Here is a 12,365-nt window from a genome sequence, read left to right as displayed (position 1 = left end):
TTCATGACTTAAAGATGACCTATTTGAAAGACTAAAACATCTGTTTTGCAGGCCTCCGTCGATATGCGCTTAAAACTATTGTATATCTTCCAGACTTGTTAATAAATGCCTTGTGATTAGAAGATCAAATAGGAGAAGTGAATTAGTGATTCCTCTGATCACAGCCTGTAGCAGAGGGTGAGGACAGCCTCACACGGCATACGAGATCTCACTGGAGAGAAGTAAGAGGAGAGAGAAAACAGAGAGCAACATCTGAAGACCTTGAATGATGGGACACCGATTGTCCTTCATCTAATCCTGACATTATTTAACATAAAATGTCGGCTGAGCAATAACATCACACAATTTCCACAAATTTGCAAGACTTCTCATCTGGAGGCTGTTTGAAAAGGTCAACTCCAATAACATATAATTTGCTGTGATGGCTTGGCTTTCCAATGACATTTGAGGACCAATAAAGGGAAATATATTTGGTAGCAATAAGCATTATCATCGTTTCACAACCCATTAGGTCTTAGCTAAGATATACAGACTTATTTAGGATGTGAACATATTTACTGGAAATTGTAAGAATGAGACAGCCCCCGCCCTGTCCCTTACACATGCAGACTCGATTTGATTTGATTGCAGGCATACCTGACTATCTTTTTCTGACTGGTGATGGGAATATGCTGCTGTGGAGTCAAGAGGCTCTCTATTAAAATTCCACTGGAGGGATCAGAGTATGGAGGGGTATTTTTTCCCCCAAGTTAAGCCAGTAATATTTTTTGAGATAAGGTGGCAGACATGTTTACTCCTGATGGGGTGTGCCTCCGAGACCTGATCCAAATCTGAGAATGGATTGGCTGCTAAATGAATTCCTTTATCTGCCCGAGAGACTAAGTTTGAGCAATAACCTCAGAACAAAGAGGGAGAATTAGCCGACATCCCGAGGGCCAGGCGACATAGAGACTTTGAATGTATAAATAGTCTGATCTATCAACAATGTGTCCTTGAAAACAGAGAGAAGTCTTCACTGCTTGTCCCGCACAAGACATTTGTCAACTTCAGGATGAAACATTTGTGGAGTGATTTAATTTAACATGGAGAAGAATCTAGTCTGTTCATGGATGTCAGTAATCTCCAGAGCTTTACATATCATCGTCTGTTGCCACCACACAGACATACACCTGACATGAACCCATGCAGGGGTCATGGGAAATGTGCTTGGGACCAATTACAGACACCCAACTGGTGGGGACCGGGCTGCATTTTTTTGGCCTAACCTTTGACTGCTGGCTTAAAATGCAGAATGAAGACATTCAACCTCCTGCCTGAGAAACAACCAAATCTAAAAATAAACACAAAAACCCAGGAAGCAACTGGAACATGCACATGTTTATCGCACTAACACCTTTTATTTCTTTATGGAGTTGTGTGTGTGTGTGAAAGCATTGAGACATTAACTTTCCATAGCTCAAACTGTTATGTATACCTCACAGCCTTGGCTTTGTATATATACACTATGGATAAGCTGCGCTGAAGTTTGAGACGGCACAGAAGAAAATGTTCCTGAGTTAACTGCAGCAATAACAGACATATTAACATTCAGACATAACATGTGGAACAAAATGAACTTACCTTATCTGAGTACACGAAGAACAGGATGAGTAATATCAGCTCTGCCAGGAGAATTATCAGCAGGACAATGAAGAACTGTCAGAGAGAGGGTGGGAGAGGCTTGTTTCAACAATAGCTTTGGCAGTATTGCAAATCTATCTCATCGCATCAGTGAAGACATGTTGGATATAGATCCAAGAGACTAAGTCTCCTTTGCAGTCACTTAAGGAAAAGCAGCCATTACATGACTGTGGATTGCACAGCAGTTTTTATACATTTTAAAAGAAGCTCTGAAACTAGGAACTTATTTGCTTATTTGCTTAGCTTAGCATTAAGACTGAAAACAGAGAAACTGCTGGCCATGTTCTGTCTAAATGTAACAAAATCTACTTATAACAACCTAAAGTCCCAACTGGTTGACAAACGATATAAGATAATACGTAAGTCTTAGACGTGTTGGTATTTGATTTTTGTTACTTTTGGACAGTGCTAGGGTAACAGGTTCCCCTGACTGACAGCTGGCAGTAACTATATTTAGCATACAGACATGAGAGTGGCATTGATCTGCTCATGTAAATCTTGCCAAGGAAGCAAATAAGCACATTTTGCATAATGTTGAACTATAGGTTACAGTGCATGATCTCACTTTGTGAGCAGAATAGTACAGTAACCCAGATGTCTTTAGTAATAAAATGAAGTAAAATAAAGATCTCAGTAATAAAAAAATATATAATACACATTTCTGTGTGGTAAATAGCTTAGTTTGACATTAAGACTATAAACAGAGGGAAATAGTTTGCTTGGGAAGTTGGTTTCTGTCTGAATGTAACAGAATCCACCTACAAAACCTTCCGCCCCAGCTGGTTGACAAACAGTTTTGTCAAGATCAGATTTAGTTGCTTTTGGACAGACGAGCGATTTCACCCTGTTTCCAGTTTCTGTGCTAACCTGGTGACAGGGCTTAGCTTCGTATTTGGCATACAGACATGACACATTGCTCCTCTCATCTAAATGTCGGCAAGAAAGCAAATGAGTAGATTTTGCATAATGTTGAACTGTAAGGTTACAGTGCAGGATCTCAGTTTGTGAGCAGAATACACAGCAACCCAGATTTCTCAACGGTATAATAAAGCAACACACACACATGAAAAAACAACAACACAGTAATGGGATAAAGAAGGACAGAAAAAGAAAGACCGATGAAGGAGGATGTGGGAGTGACAGAGGGAGGAAGAAACGGAGAATCCAACCGCTGGAGGGCTTGTAAACGCGTGAAAGGAGGGAAAGCAGGTTTAATACCTCCCTAGATTAATTTCTAGCACAGCCTTGCATCTAATCTACTATTCTCTTCTCCCTACTTGACTCCTCTTCAGCTCAATATTTACCAAGCTCCTCTGCACAGCATGGGAGGAGGCACGCGAACCTAAATTTTAGAAAAACCCATTAATTCCAAACTCATTGGGGGGGAATGGTGGTAGGCTATTATTTGTGTGAAGACCCAAATGAGATAGTCAAAACAGTTTTTTTTGTTGGTTGGGTATCTGGATTGCCAGTTTAGCGTTTCACTGTTGTGCCAGTCAGTTTGTCACATTTTCCTGGAGCTGAAAGTTAAAGGCACAGCTTCTGGTGATGTTCTGAAGGCTCTGTGAGAATATGTGTGTATGAATTCCTGCATACACAGCTTTGGGGGCGTATGTTTTCATTTGCTAGCAATTCGCACTTCACACAAGGTTTTAAAGTATTGACGTCTCAACCGGATCCTTAAATGTTTCAAATTTGTCTCAGTAAACAATTTTTGGCAGCAAAAAAGAGAGACTGGAAATTTACTGCAAAGGATGTCTAGGCTTTGAATATTTCTAATCCTGAGAGAGTTGTCCACAGACTGACTTCAGAGATAATATGTCAAGGTAGACGCTGCTCAGATCTGTTTGCTCAGGGAGATCTAAACCTGCTCTGATGTTTTCACGTCCTGTATCCCCCACACCTCCTCACCCCCATTCCCACCTCTAGGTGTACTGAGCTGGACAGCCAGAAAAACAACAACAAGCAGACACCTCCGCACTGAACAGAATTATCGTGGCGGAATATGAAACGTTGCTGTGCACAGATGTGGTAACAGACTTAATGAGAAAAATCAGGACCTTCGGATTTTTCATTAAGCCTCTCTTATTTCTAATTCCAGACGTCTTCCCAGCCCTCCTCCTTCTCCCCCTCCGTGCACTCCACTCTCTTCCTCTCTCAGCTTCACAGTTGTTAGGCAGGTGAAGGAAGCTATGTCGAACACTGAGGATTTTGTAGGGCTTTTGACTGATGCAAGAGCTTCAAGGGATTGAGCTGTTTGTGATGTTAAGTACCCAGAGTCCCAACTCCACTTCTCATTTAAAGTTTCTATACATGAAAGTTTTTTTTTTCTTTGCAGCTTAGATCCGTGTAAACCTCATTCCATTGGGTGACTTTTAAAATTAAGTTGTGATTAAGATAAAACACTTGTACAACTTTGGTGTGCCACAGTGCAACGTCACGACAGAGGAGTATAGAACATTCTCAATTATTGAGTACGAAAATATCCTTTAGTGTGCTATGTACATATAGTAATTCCACGTTGGTGACACAAAAGGGCTCTTGACTGACAGCTCTCTCACTGGGCTGTGACCAAAGCCATGGAAATGACATGAACGCGTTGGTGTTAATTTGCAGAAAGGGAGAATCTCACAGCTCAGCTCTAATTTTCTTTTGTGACCCCCTAGGGTTTGATACAATGCAGACTGAACTTCTCCTGTCAGTTGCCTACCTCCGCTGAAGTTCCAGCTGGGAGACAAATACAAATATGCTGCTGAGTTCCTGCTGGCCTGTGACCAGTGTGTCTAGGTGTATAAATATATGATAGTTTGTGTCCATGAAACATTTGTACTAGTATACATACCTAATATGGGGTAATGTGAGAGAAAAAGCCCAAAAGGAGAAAGAAAAGGAGCAAGAAAGGAGCTGAATTTGTGCTTGGACAATCTATATGTCTTATTCATTATGAAGCACTGTGTATGTATTTATGTTTACTCACGCTCAGAAGCAGGCACTTGTTCTCCTTGATGGCACCCAGGCAACCGAGAAAGCCCGTTACCATGACGATGGCGCCAATGGCGATGACCATGTTGGCGGCTGACAATGAGGGGAATGAGGGCGAGAAGGTGGCAAAGCTGCCCTGAGACACAGAGAGCCAGATGCCCACGCCGAGCAGCCCACAGCCACATAACTGCAAGGCAAGAAATAAGACAAGGTGAGAAAACAGAGAAAACAGCTGATTAAGTCACTACCTTTAAACCTTTAAAATACCTTTAAATGGACTGACTACAGAAATGATTTCTGCCGTCCTCCGGCAGATATTACTCATAATGACAGAGTTTTTGTGTAAGACGTAGTAATTTACAGGGTAAAGTTAGCTCTAAATGAACACAAATCTGAGCCAAAAAAGCCATGTGCAACAGGCTCAATTTCCCGCCGGCTTCTCCGGAAATTGCCCACGCAGTCATCCATCACCAAACGCTGCTCAAAAAACAAGAGAGTTTACCCCAATTACAATTATAATAAGCCAATAGCAGCTCTGCGAGAGATTAGAGCAAAAATTGGACTTGGGCCGTGTTGATTTTGCACATTTGAGCCGATTACGTTAAATCCAGAACAAACTGATGTAATTACTGCCACCACCCTAAAATGAAAACTTCCCAGCTTTCCAAAATTCCCTGCAGTAGACTTGAACTTCACCTAGAGGGAGCAATTCCCTAATTCCTCTTTGCCGCTCTGCCAAGCCCCCTTATGATGTGTGTGAGGTCTGCAATGTGAGTCCATATATGCAGGAAAGTTTATGGAAGGCTTTGATTGGCAAAGTGGTGTCTGACCCGCTGATGTGTTGGACCATCTATCAGAGATAAGAGCCATACAATATGCTCACCACTGGGTGAAATATAGGCTAGGAGGTACTGTAAGTGGTGATATTTTTGCCTGCACCTAATAGATTGAACTACCCAAGGCAATCTTGCCACAAATAAAAAAAAAATCCCAAATGAGGTAAAATATGGAAAGGTACCATGGTAAATCATCTCACCGCCACCCTTTCTACCTTTCTATTCACATCACACCCCTCCTCCTTTCTCATCTTCGCACTGCTGCTACCCTGTCAGCAATATGTACAACAAACCTGCTGCGCATGCAAACAAACACACACTGTGGTATGCATTCATATACAGTGCACACAAGCTGTCATCATAAGGTAGGAATTATGGATAAATCAACAGATTTGCCTTTTCTCTTGCAAAACAAAATAATGAATGCACCACACACAGCGCTAATTTTCCTGGTCTGACAAAAGTTTAACTGACAAATAGCACAACAGATAATAAACCTGCAAATGTTCTGCAGCACTTTGACAACAAACAAATGTGACTTCAGTTTGACTAATGGCACGAGTCTGTTGATCAGTTATGCAGCACCGCAGGCAAACAAAGTGACTTAAAGCACATTACAAGTCCACCAAACTGCAAAGTGGCTCGCAGAGATGTTAGGTGATGATGTGTAAGAGAAACTTTGCGGTTTCTAATGCAAGCCTGATGAGGTGGTGAGAGATGCCTCGGGTCTAATGAGTCCTATAGGATCTGTACATACATAAACTGAGTTCAAGCAACCCCCTCTCATGTGTCCTCATTAACCTGTGATCTTTGAGCCATGAGGTTTAAGTTTGTGCAGGCATACCTCTAACTGTGAGAGTCCTTCAGTGTGGATAAATGATACACGTGGCCTCCTGAGGACTGAGAAATTACTAGACTGAATCAAAAGTGAGGACACAGAAAGAAAAAGGTTTGGATTGTACGTAAATGACTCAGGGTAGATAAAAACCTTGTTCAAATTCCAGCAGTGATTGACTGCCCAGAGTGCGATTTTGTGAAAGATTGGAGTCACTGCTCTGACAAACAAAGTCTGAGTGCTGCTGTCAAGGTCGAACAGTGAAGAGGGCAGGGGGGCTGTGAACAGAGAGCCCACCCAGCAGGCTGTGTGAAGGACACTTCTTGTTTAGTTGCATATGGATGACAGTATCGCATTGGATTTCTCAGCCACAATGAATGAGTGGTCTACGTAAGACCACTTCTGAGACGAGAGAGGGAGGTAGGGGTGCAGTGGTGCTCAATCATCTATCATCTAAATAATTCATAGGCAACTGTAGTCGCTTGGAGGCCCCTACTGGCCCTTTGTGCTTCCCTGATTAAAACAGAAGAATGAAACGTCAATTGAAAATGCTGGTAAAGGTCATGTCCCTATGCAGAGTGGCTAATATACGGAACCACAGCTGACACCATGCAGAGGGCCAGATTATATAGAGCGTGAGGAAGGGTTTCGAGGCAGCAGGAGAGGAATAGTAAGTTTAAGAGGCCAGACAGATAGAGTGGATTTACAGGTAGCTAGGGAAGCACCGGGAGGTTTAAGAGCCTAGGTGGGGAGGGATACAGTGCCTCGACTTAATTGTGTTTAATGCCCAGTGAAGAGAGCTAGTCCAAGTGTGTCGCTCTCTTAAGTGACTGTGAAACCACCCAGCCCCCTGCTCAATCTGTCTGATCTGAGCCTACCACGAGCACGGTCTAATCTCTGCTCAGCTCTTACTACCACTACTGCTACTACAACAACAACATGCTGTCATCTGTCATCTGTGTTGGTGCCACAGGATATACCTCCAGTGTAAGCTTTGATCTCTTTGGTTATCTGACCTCAGTGTGTGTGTGCCTGAGCTTGACCTCAAGCCGAGCTCCTTATCTGCATTTAATTGTTGGACAGGATGTCGCGATATCCAAACTGCGGGGGAAGGACCAAGGAATCCCCAAAATGCTGGAGAGGCTTGTAAACAGCCACGAAGAAAGCTCAGTCATTGTTATTACATCAATCAGAATGGTAGATGCTGCAGGGTTATGATTAACATTTGGGTTGGAGGAATAAATTGGCCTATTACCATAAATTCAAGGGATGTGGAAATACAAAAATATCAGTTTATGATGTGATGTAAGTCAATAAAACAGCTTATGCAATGATTTTTATAATCTCAGAAGCTCAGGCTTTACATAAGATCTGCTAGTCGCTTAATATTAATGTATAACAGTACCGCCAACCACACCCCTATTTACACAGGGTTATTTGTTGTTGGGGTCCCTATCTATGCAACCAGACCCAGTGTAATTCTACACCAATTATCTATCCAGATCGAAACAACAAGCGTGCTCTGGGTCTAATGCTCTGCTTTCATGCTACATGTAAGCAACTTTGCAAGGTGCGGACACAGTGTTTGACGACTGAGGGTGATGCGTGACAGCTTGCCAGGTCCACTACCGTTTAAATTTTTAACAAGCTTCAGTTGGGGACTGAATCTTTTAGCACTTTATATTTTCAAATATGTATTTCTGGTCTAGTTACTGGAAACAGTGTCAAAACAACTTGGCTCTTCTGTTTCGCTGATGTTCTGTTCTGTTCTCCTTGACGTTCGCATGCATACATGCAGCAAGGGGACGTTTCCTTCCTATTTATCACTGTAAAGGTTACTTTCAAATCTGAGGCTGATAGGGAGAATATCTTCCAGCCGTGAAAATGAAAACGCCTTTGCAGCCTGGAGCACAAAACTGTCTGCTCTGAATTGAGCTCAGAAAGTTAACAGTACTTCTGACAGCAGGGAGGGATGCTGTGTGTGTGTGTAATTGTGGTTGATATGGAGTCGTTTTTTTTTTTTTTTTAATCAATGAAAAGAAGTGAGAGTGGGCCGAGGGAATATGTGACCTTTTCATGTGTTAGGCAGTATTTTGAGAGCACCTTCATGACAAGACAGAATGGAGTCCGGTGTCTAAATGTCATTTGTGAAAAAAAAAAGAAGTAAGAAGCCAAGAGGAGAAAAGTATTACAACGTTAACATTCTACTGGATAAAACAGAAGGACAAAGAGATGCGACTCTAGCTTGGTAAAAGGGACCCTACTGTTTGTGGCCTTGTAACAAGCTCGAAGTGAAAAGAAGTGCAATAACACTGTGTGAAGCAACTGTGAGGACACTTTCCAAACAGGAAGAAGTGGTCAACTGTAAGGTGTGTGAAAGAAAGATAGAAAGTATTACAGCCAGAAAGATTGGATGCACACGTGAGCTGTGTATAAGAAAAGGAGAGATTGATCTTCAGAGGAAGAGAAGAAGAAGAAAATAGAGGCTGAACCTTTATCTGGGTGGCTGGCTCGGAGAATTGTCAGTCATTGCAGTAACTGGCTCAGTGACACAGAGCCACCCGACACAGGACCCCTGCTTCAATCAGAAAAGGGTGTCTGAGAGTGGGGTGGGCAGTGTGTATATGTGTGTGTGTGTGTGTGACTGAGTTGGAAGAAATTGACCTTTTCACACTCTTGAGTGCTCAAAGAGGTCACGTCCTGTCGCAAAGAATGACAGCTTTTGTCAAATTACTGCTATCCTCTGTGGCAGCTCTCATCACACAGGCTCAATACTCCTGTGAATGAGTTTGTAAAGTTTGAGTGATGTGGGTTTGTGTGTTTGAGTGAATTGAGAGTGTGCTGAAGGCTCTTTTTACGCAGGAATAATAATCTTCTATAGATATCTGTTGTGCCACACTGAAAACTAACCTTTTGTTGAAGTAATTAGAAAGCACTTCTTCCATTACAGCACAATAAACTATAAAATTGGGGAAAATGCCACACTGACTGCGCTGTTTGAGGATGGAGCCACTTTATCTCTTTATGATCCCCTCTGCCCTTCACTGCAGCTCCATCTTTCTTTTTATTGGGGGGCACACAACATCTTCTACTTTAGCCGTCATTGATTTTGCGCTGAAATGAAGACAGAAGGATATTCACCTCAGATAAAAGAAGATTTTTCATTTCTCTCCGTGAGATCCCTCAAGCCTGTGATTCATGTTAGCATATAAGCACTAAATGGCCTGCCAACTGCGAGAGGGAAACAGAATCAAAGAATACCACACATAATAAAGCAACTACAGTACATCAACATCAAACGGGAGAAGAAGCCTAAAAGTAAAGACAGGCTATTTGTATTTCCTACCCAGCAAGTAGAAAAGGTCTTCTTTGAGGCATGCTGTGAAAGAGAAAGGAGTCATTTTAAGAGTAGACTCTCCAGAGAGTCTACTCTTGTGTTTGTGTGGGTATGTCAGAAAAGGTTATTTTCTAAAGATTTATTCCTGATAAATAAATACTGTATTTATCCTCCATAGTGCTCACACGTGAGCAAACAAAACAAAAGCCCAAGTGATGAACAGCACTGAAGAACAACATTATTTTTCACACACACGATTGATTTGCTCTTTGACTCACCCCGTCATTCCTGATAAGCCTTAAGCAACTTTCTAGTTTTTAGTTCTTCTATCATTTGTAGCCAAGAGTTTGCTCGAAAAGAAAAGAAAAAGTAATTTATTCTTTTCTCATTAAAGTTCAGCCTCACCAAACACTGGCTGATAAACTGTATGCGACCGAACATGTTGCATTAAAAGCAGTTATACAGTGTCATTATTAATGTCAACAGCAGGGACTGTACTTTGACTTCAGACAGTTCTCTGTTGGATTCAAGTACAAACACTTCTAGGGTGAAAAAAATATCCACAAGTTTCTATCGACGTTTTGAGGCTCCTTTTTTCTTTATTTTCTTTTTTTCTTTTTTTTATTGAGGCACAAACTAGAAACCTTTCAGAAGAACTACTTTTCAAGGCTACAAGATGGTAATACACAGGTTTTTAGTGTCAGTCAGAGTATTCCTATTCACTACTTATTATAAGAAGATGCTGCCATAAGCAGTGAAGCATGATCTTACTGCTGTTGATCTTTAACCCCTCTTATACAAAACTCATGTGTTTAACCAGATCCATTTACACAATATTTAACCCGATGATGGCAAGAAAGCTGAGCTGTAGGCACAGCCAGCTTTCCAGTAAAACTCACCATCCCTCGCCTCCTAGGCTGGGGCATCCCACTCATTCCCTGGTGAATTGTGTACATCCAATGTGAGTTGTATAACAAGTGAATAATTCACAATGATGGCAGAGGGAAACCACGCTTTCAGGCTAAGAATAAACACTGCATGAATTCAAATGGCCTGAACAGACACGACGTGTAAGATTAAAAAGCTATATCTGCCTGGTTAAAATTTTATTCCGCCAGCGCAGACCTCTAAGATTCTCACAATGTGAGAGATAACCGAGGAACAGACTGATAACAGCATGCTGCTTTCTTTACACTTTCATTTGAGGACAGTTGGGCTTTTATAGGGTCAAGTACATATTGTCTACACAACTCTTGAATTTCAGAATAATAAACACAAGACACAGATGGAGGAATAGTGCCCACCCGTCCGTCACATGTTTAGTCAAGCATCCAGAATGGTGCAATTCTGCGGAGGCTCTGGTTGGATGCCTTAGCAGGACAAGTTGAAGAGGGATCCTAGATTACCCTGTTTAGGGGCTTCAGTAATTCACCTATCAATGATGCAGGGCTTGCCATGTCTCCCTCCCTCCCTCTCTCTCTCCTGAGAAGAGCTGAAAGGCCTATTCACCACAAAGTGACTCTAAATCAATCGTGCCAGGAAGGATTAAAGACAGACAAGCCTTTCTCTGCCTGTCCAGAGATATCCCTGCTGTCTTCGCTGATACATCCACACTCTTTCACACCTGACAACAGCCTCTACCTTTAGAGGACATGACACAAAAAGAAACAAAGCAATGACAATGGCAGAACAAAAACTATTAGACATCCCTGACTAATTCCACTGTCAGATCTCTGCCATCCCAACAAGACTCTTCAATCAGCCTAAGAACCCACCGACACTTCAATTATGTATTGTGAACAAGTGGGAGAGCACCAGGAAGGGGAAAGTCATCTCATGATTGGAGCCAGACACAGAGGATGCCCTGCTTGCCAAAGTCAGTCAGAGGGAGTGAGAGAGTGGATGGAGACTCGGAGGGATGCAAAGGGAAATGGAGCCTGCAAGCCAAGTGTAGAGTACAAAGCACAGAGCCAAAGACCAAAGCCCTGGTCCAAATACAGACAAACCCTGCCATGGGAGAGCAAAGCTCCTTTACTTCTTCATGCTGGGGACGATTGCAGGGAAGGCAGCTGCCTTGTCTCACTGCTATCTCTTCCTAGTCAGCTCAGAAATGATGCTTAAAAAACCCAGTGTGCTCAGTCCTTTAAAGAGATGAAGGACCATAAAAATCCCAGTGATGTTCTAATGAGGACAATGAGATATAAATACATAAACGAAGCTGATAACAGAGGGAGACGTTCCTCCACAAGGCGCTAATTAAATGTGAATACTGCCGCTTGCTGTTGACATCAAAGGTGCTTATGAAGATACCTTACGAGACATCTGAGTATAATAAAAAGTCGACGTGTTAAGAAAAATAAATATCTATTTACGTGAAAGCAGTGCTTTTTTATGTGCTTCTTTTTTTCCCCTCCACATAAAGTGCCTTGACTGTGGAGGCACACAAACATTTGCCTCGTATAAATATCTCACTCTAGTCTGCCAGTGCAGCCATGCTGAAAATCCTCAGAGGCGGGCAGACGGTTGGACAGTCTCCCATTGAGTTTCACTAGCTGGAGGGCTTAATGAGGATGCTGGCTCAGCAGAGGTAGAGCATGGCCAGAGACTTGTATTTCAGGCAAGTTGGACACTCGACCAGTTCCCTGCATAGCACCTGAAGTAGAGGACCAGAGGGCTCAAGGAAATCCCTGATGCA

At 42.3% G+C, this 12,365-nt stretch overlaps 1 protein-coding gene across 6 annotated transcripts in view; it reads right to left on the bottom strand.

Annotated features, from left to right (window-relative positions):
• Positions 1-12,365, bottom strand: part of tspan9a (tetraspanin 9a) — a 148,760-nt gene that overhangs the window by 15,792 nt on the left and 120,603 nt on the right. For all 6 annotated transcript variants that reach the window (XM_019263439.2, XM_027272589.1, XM_010756816.3 and 3 more), the window contains 2 exons: positions 4,658-4,849; positions 1,621-1,695 (listed from right to left, as the gene is read on the bottom strand). In XM_019263439.2, coding sequence (XP_019118984.1) covers positions 1,621-1,695; positions 4,658-4,849 — 267 coding nt within the window. The remainder of the gene's footprint in view (positions 1-1,620; positions 1,696-4,657; positions 4,850-12,365) is intronic.

Source organism: Larimichthys crocea, chromosome XXI, assembly GCF_000972845.2.
Source record: "Larimichthys crocea isolate SSNF chromosome XXI, L_crocea_2.0, whole genome shotgun sequence".
NCBI classification, from domain to species: Eukaryota; Metazoa; Chordata; class Actinopteri; family Sciaenidae; genus Larimichthys; species Larimichthys crocea.
This window is presented reverse-complemented; position numbering and strand designations above follow the sequence as displayed.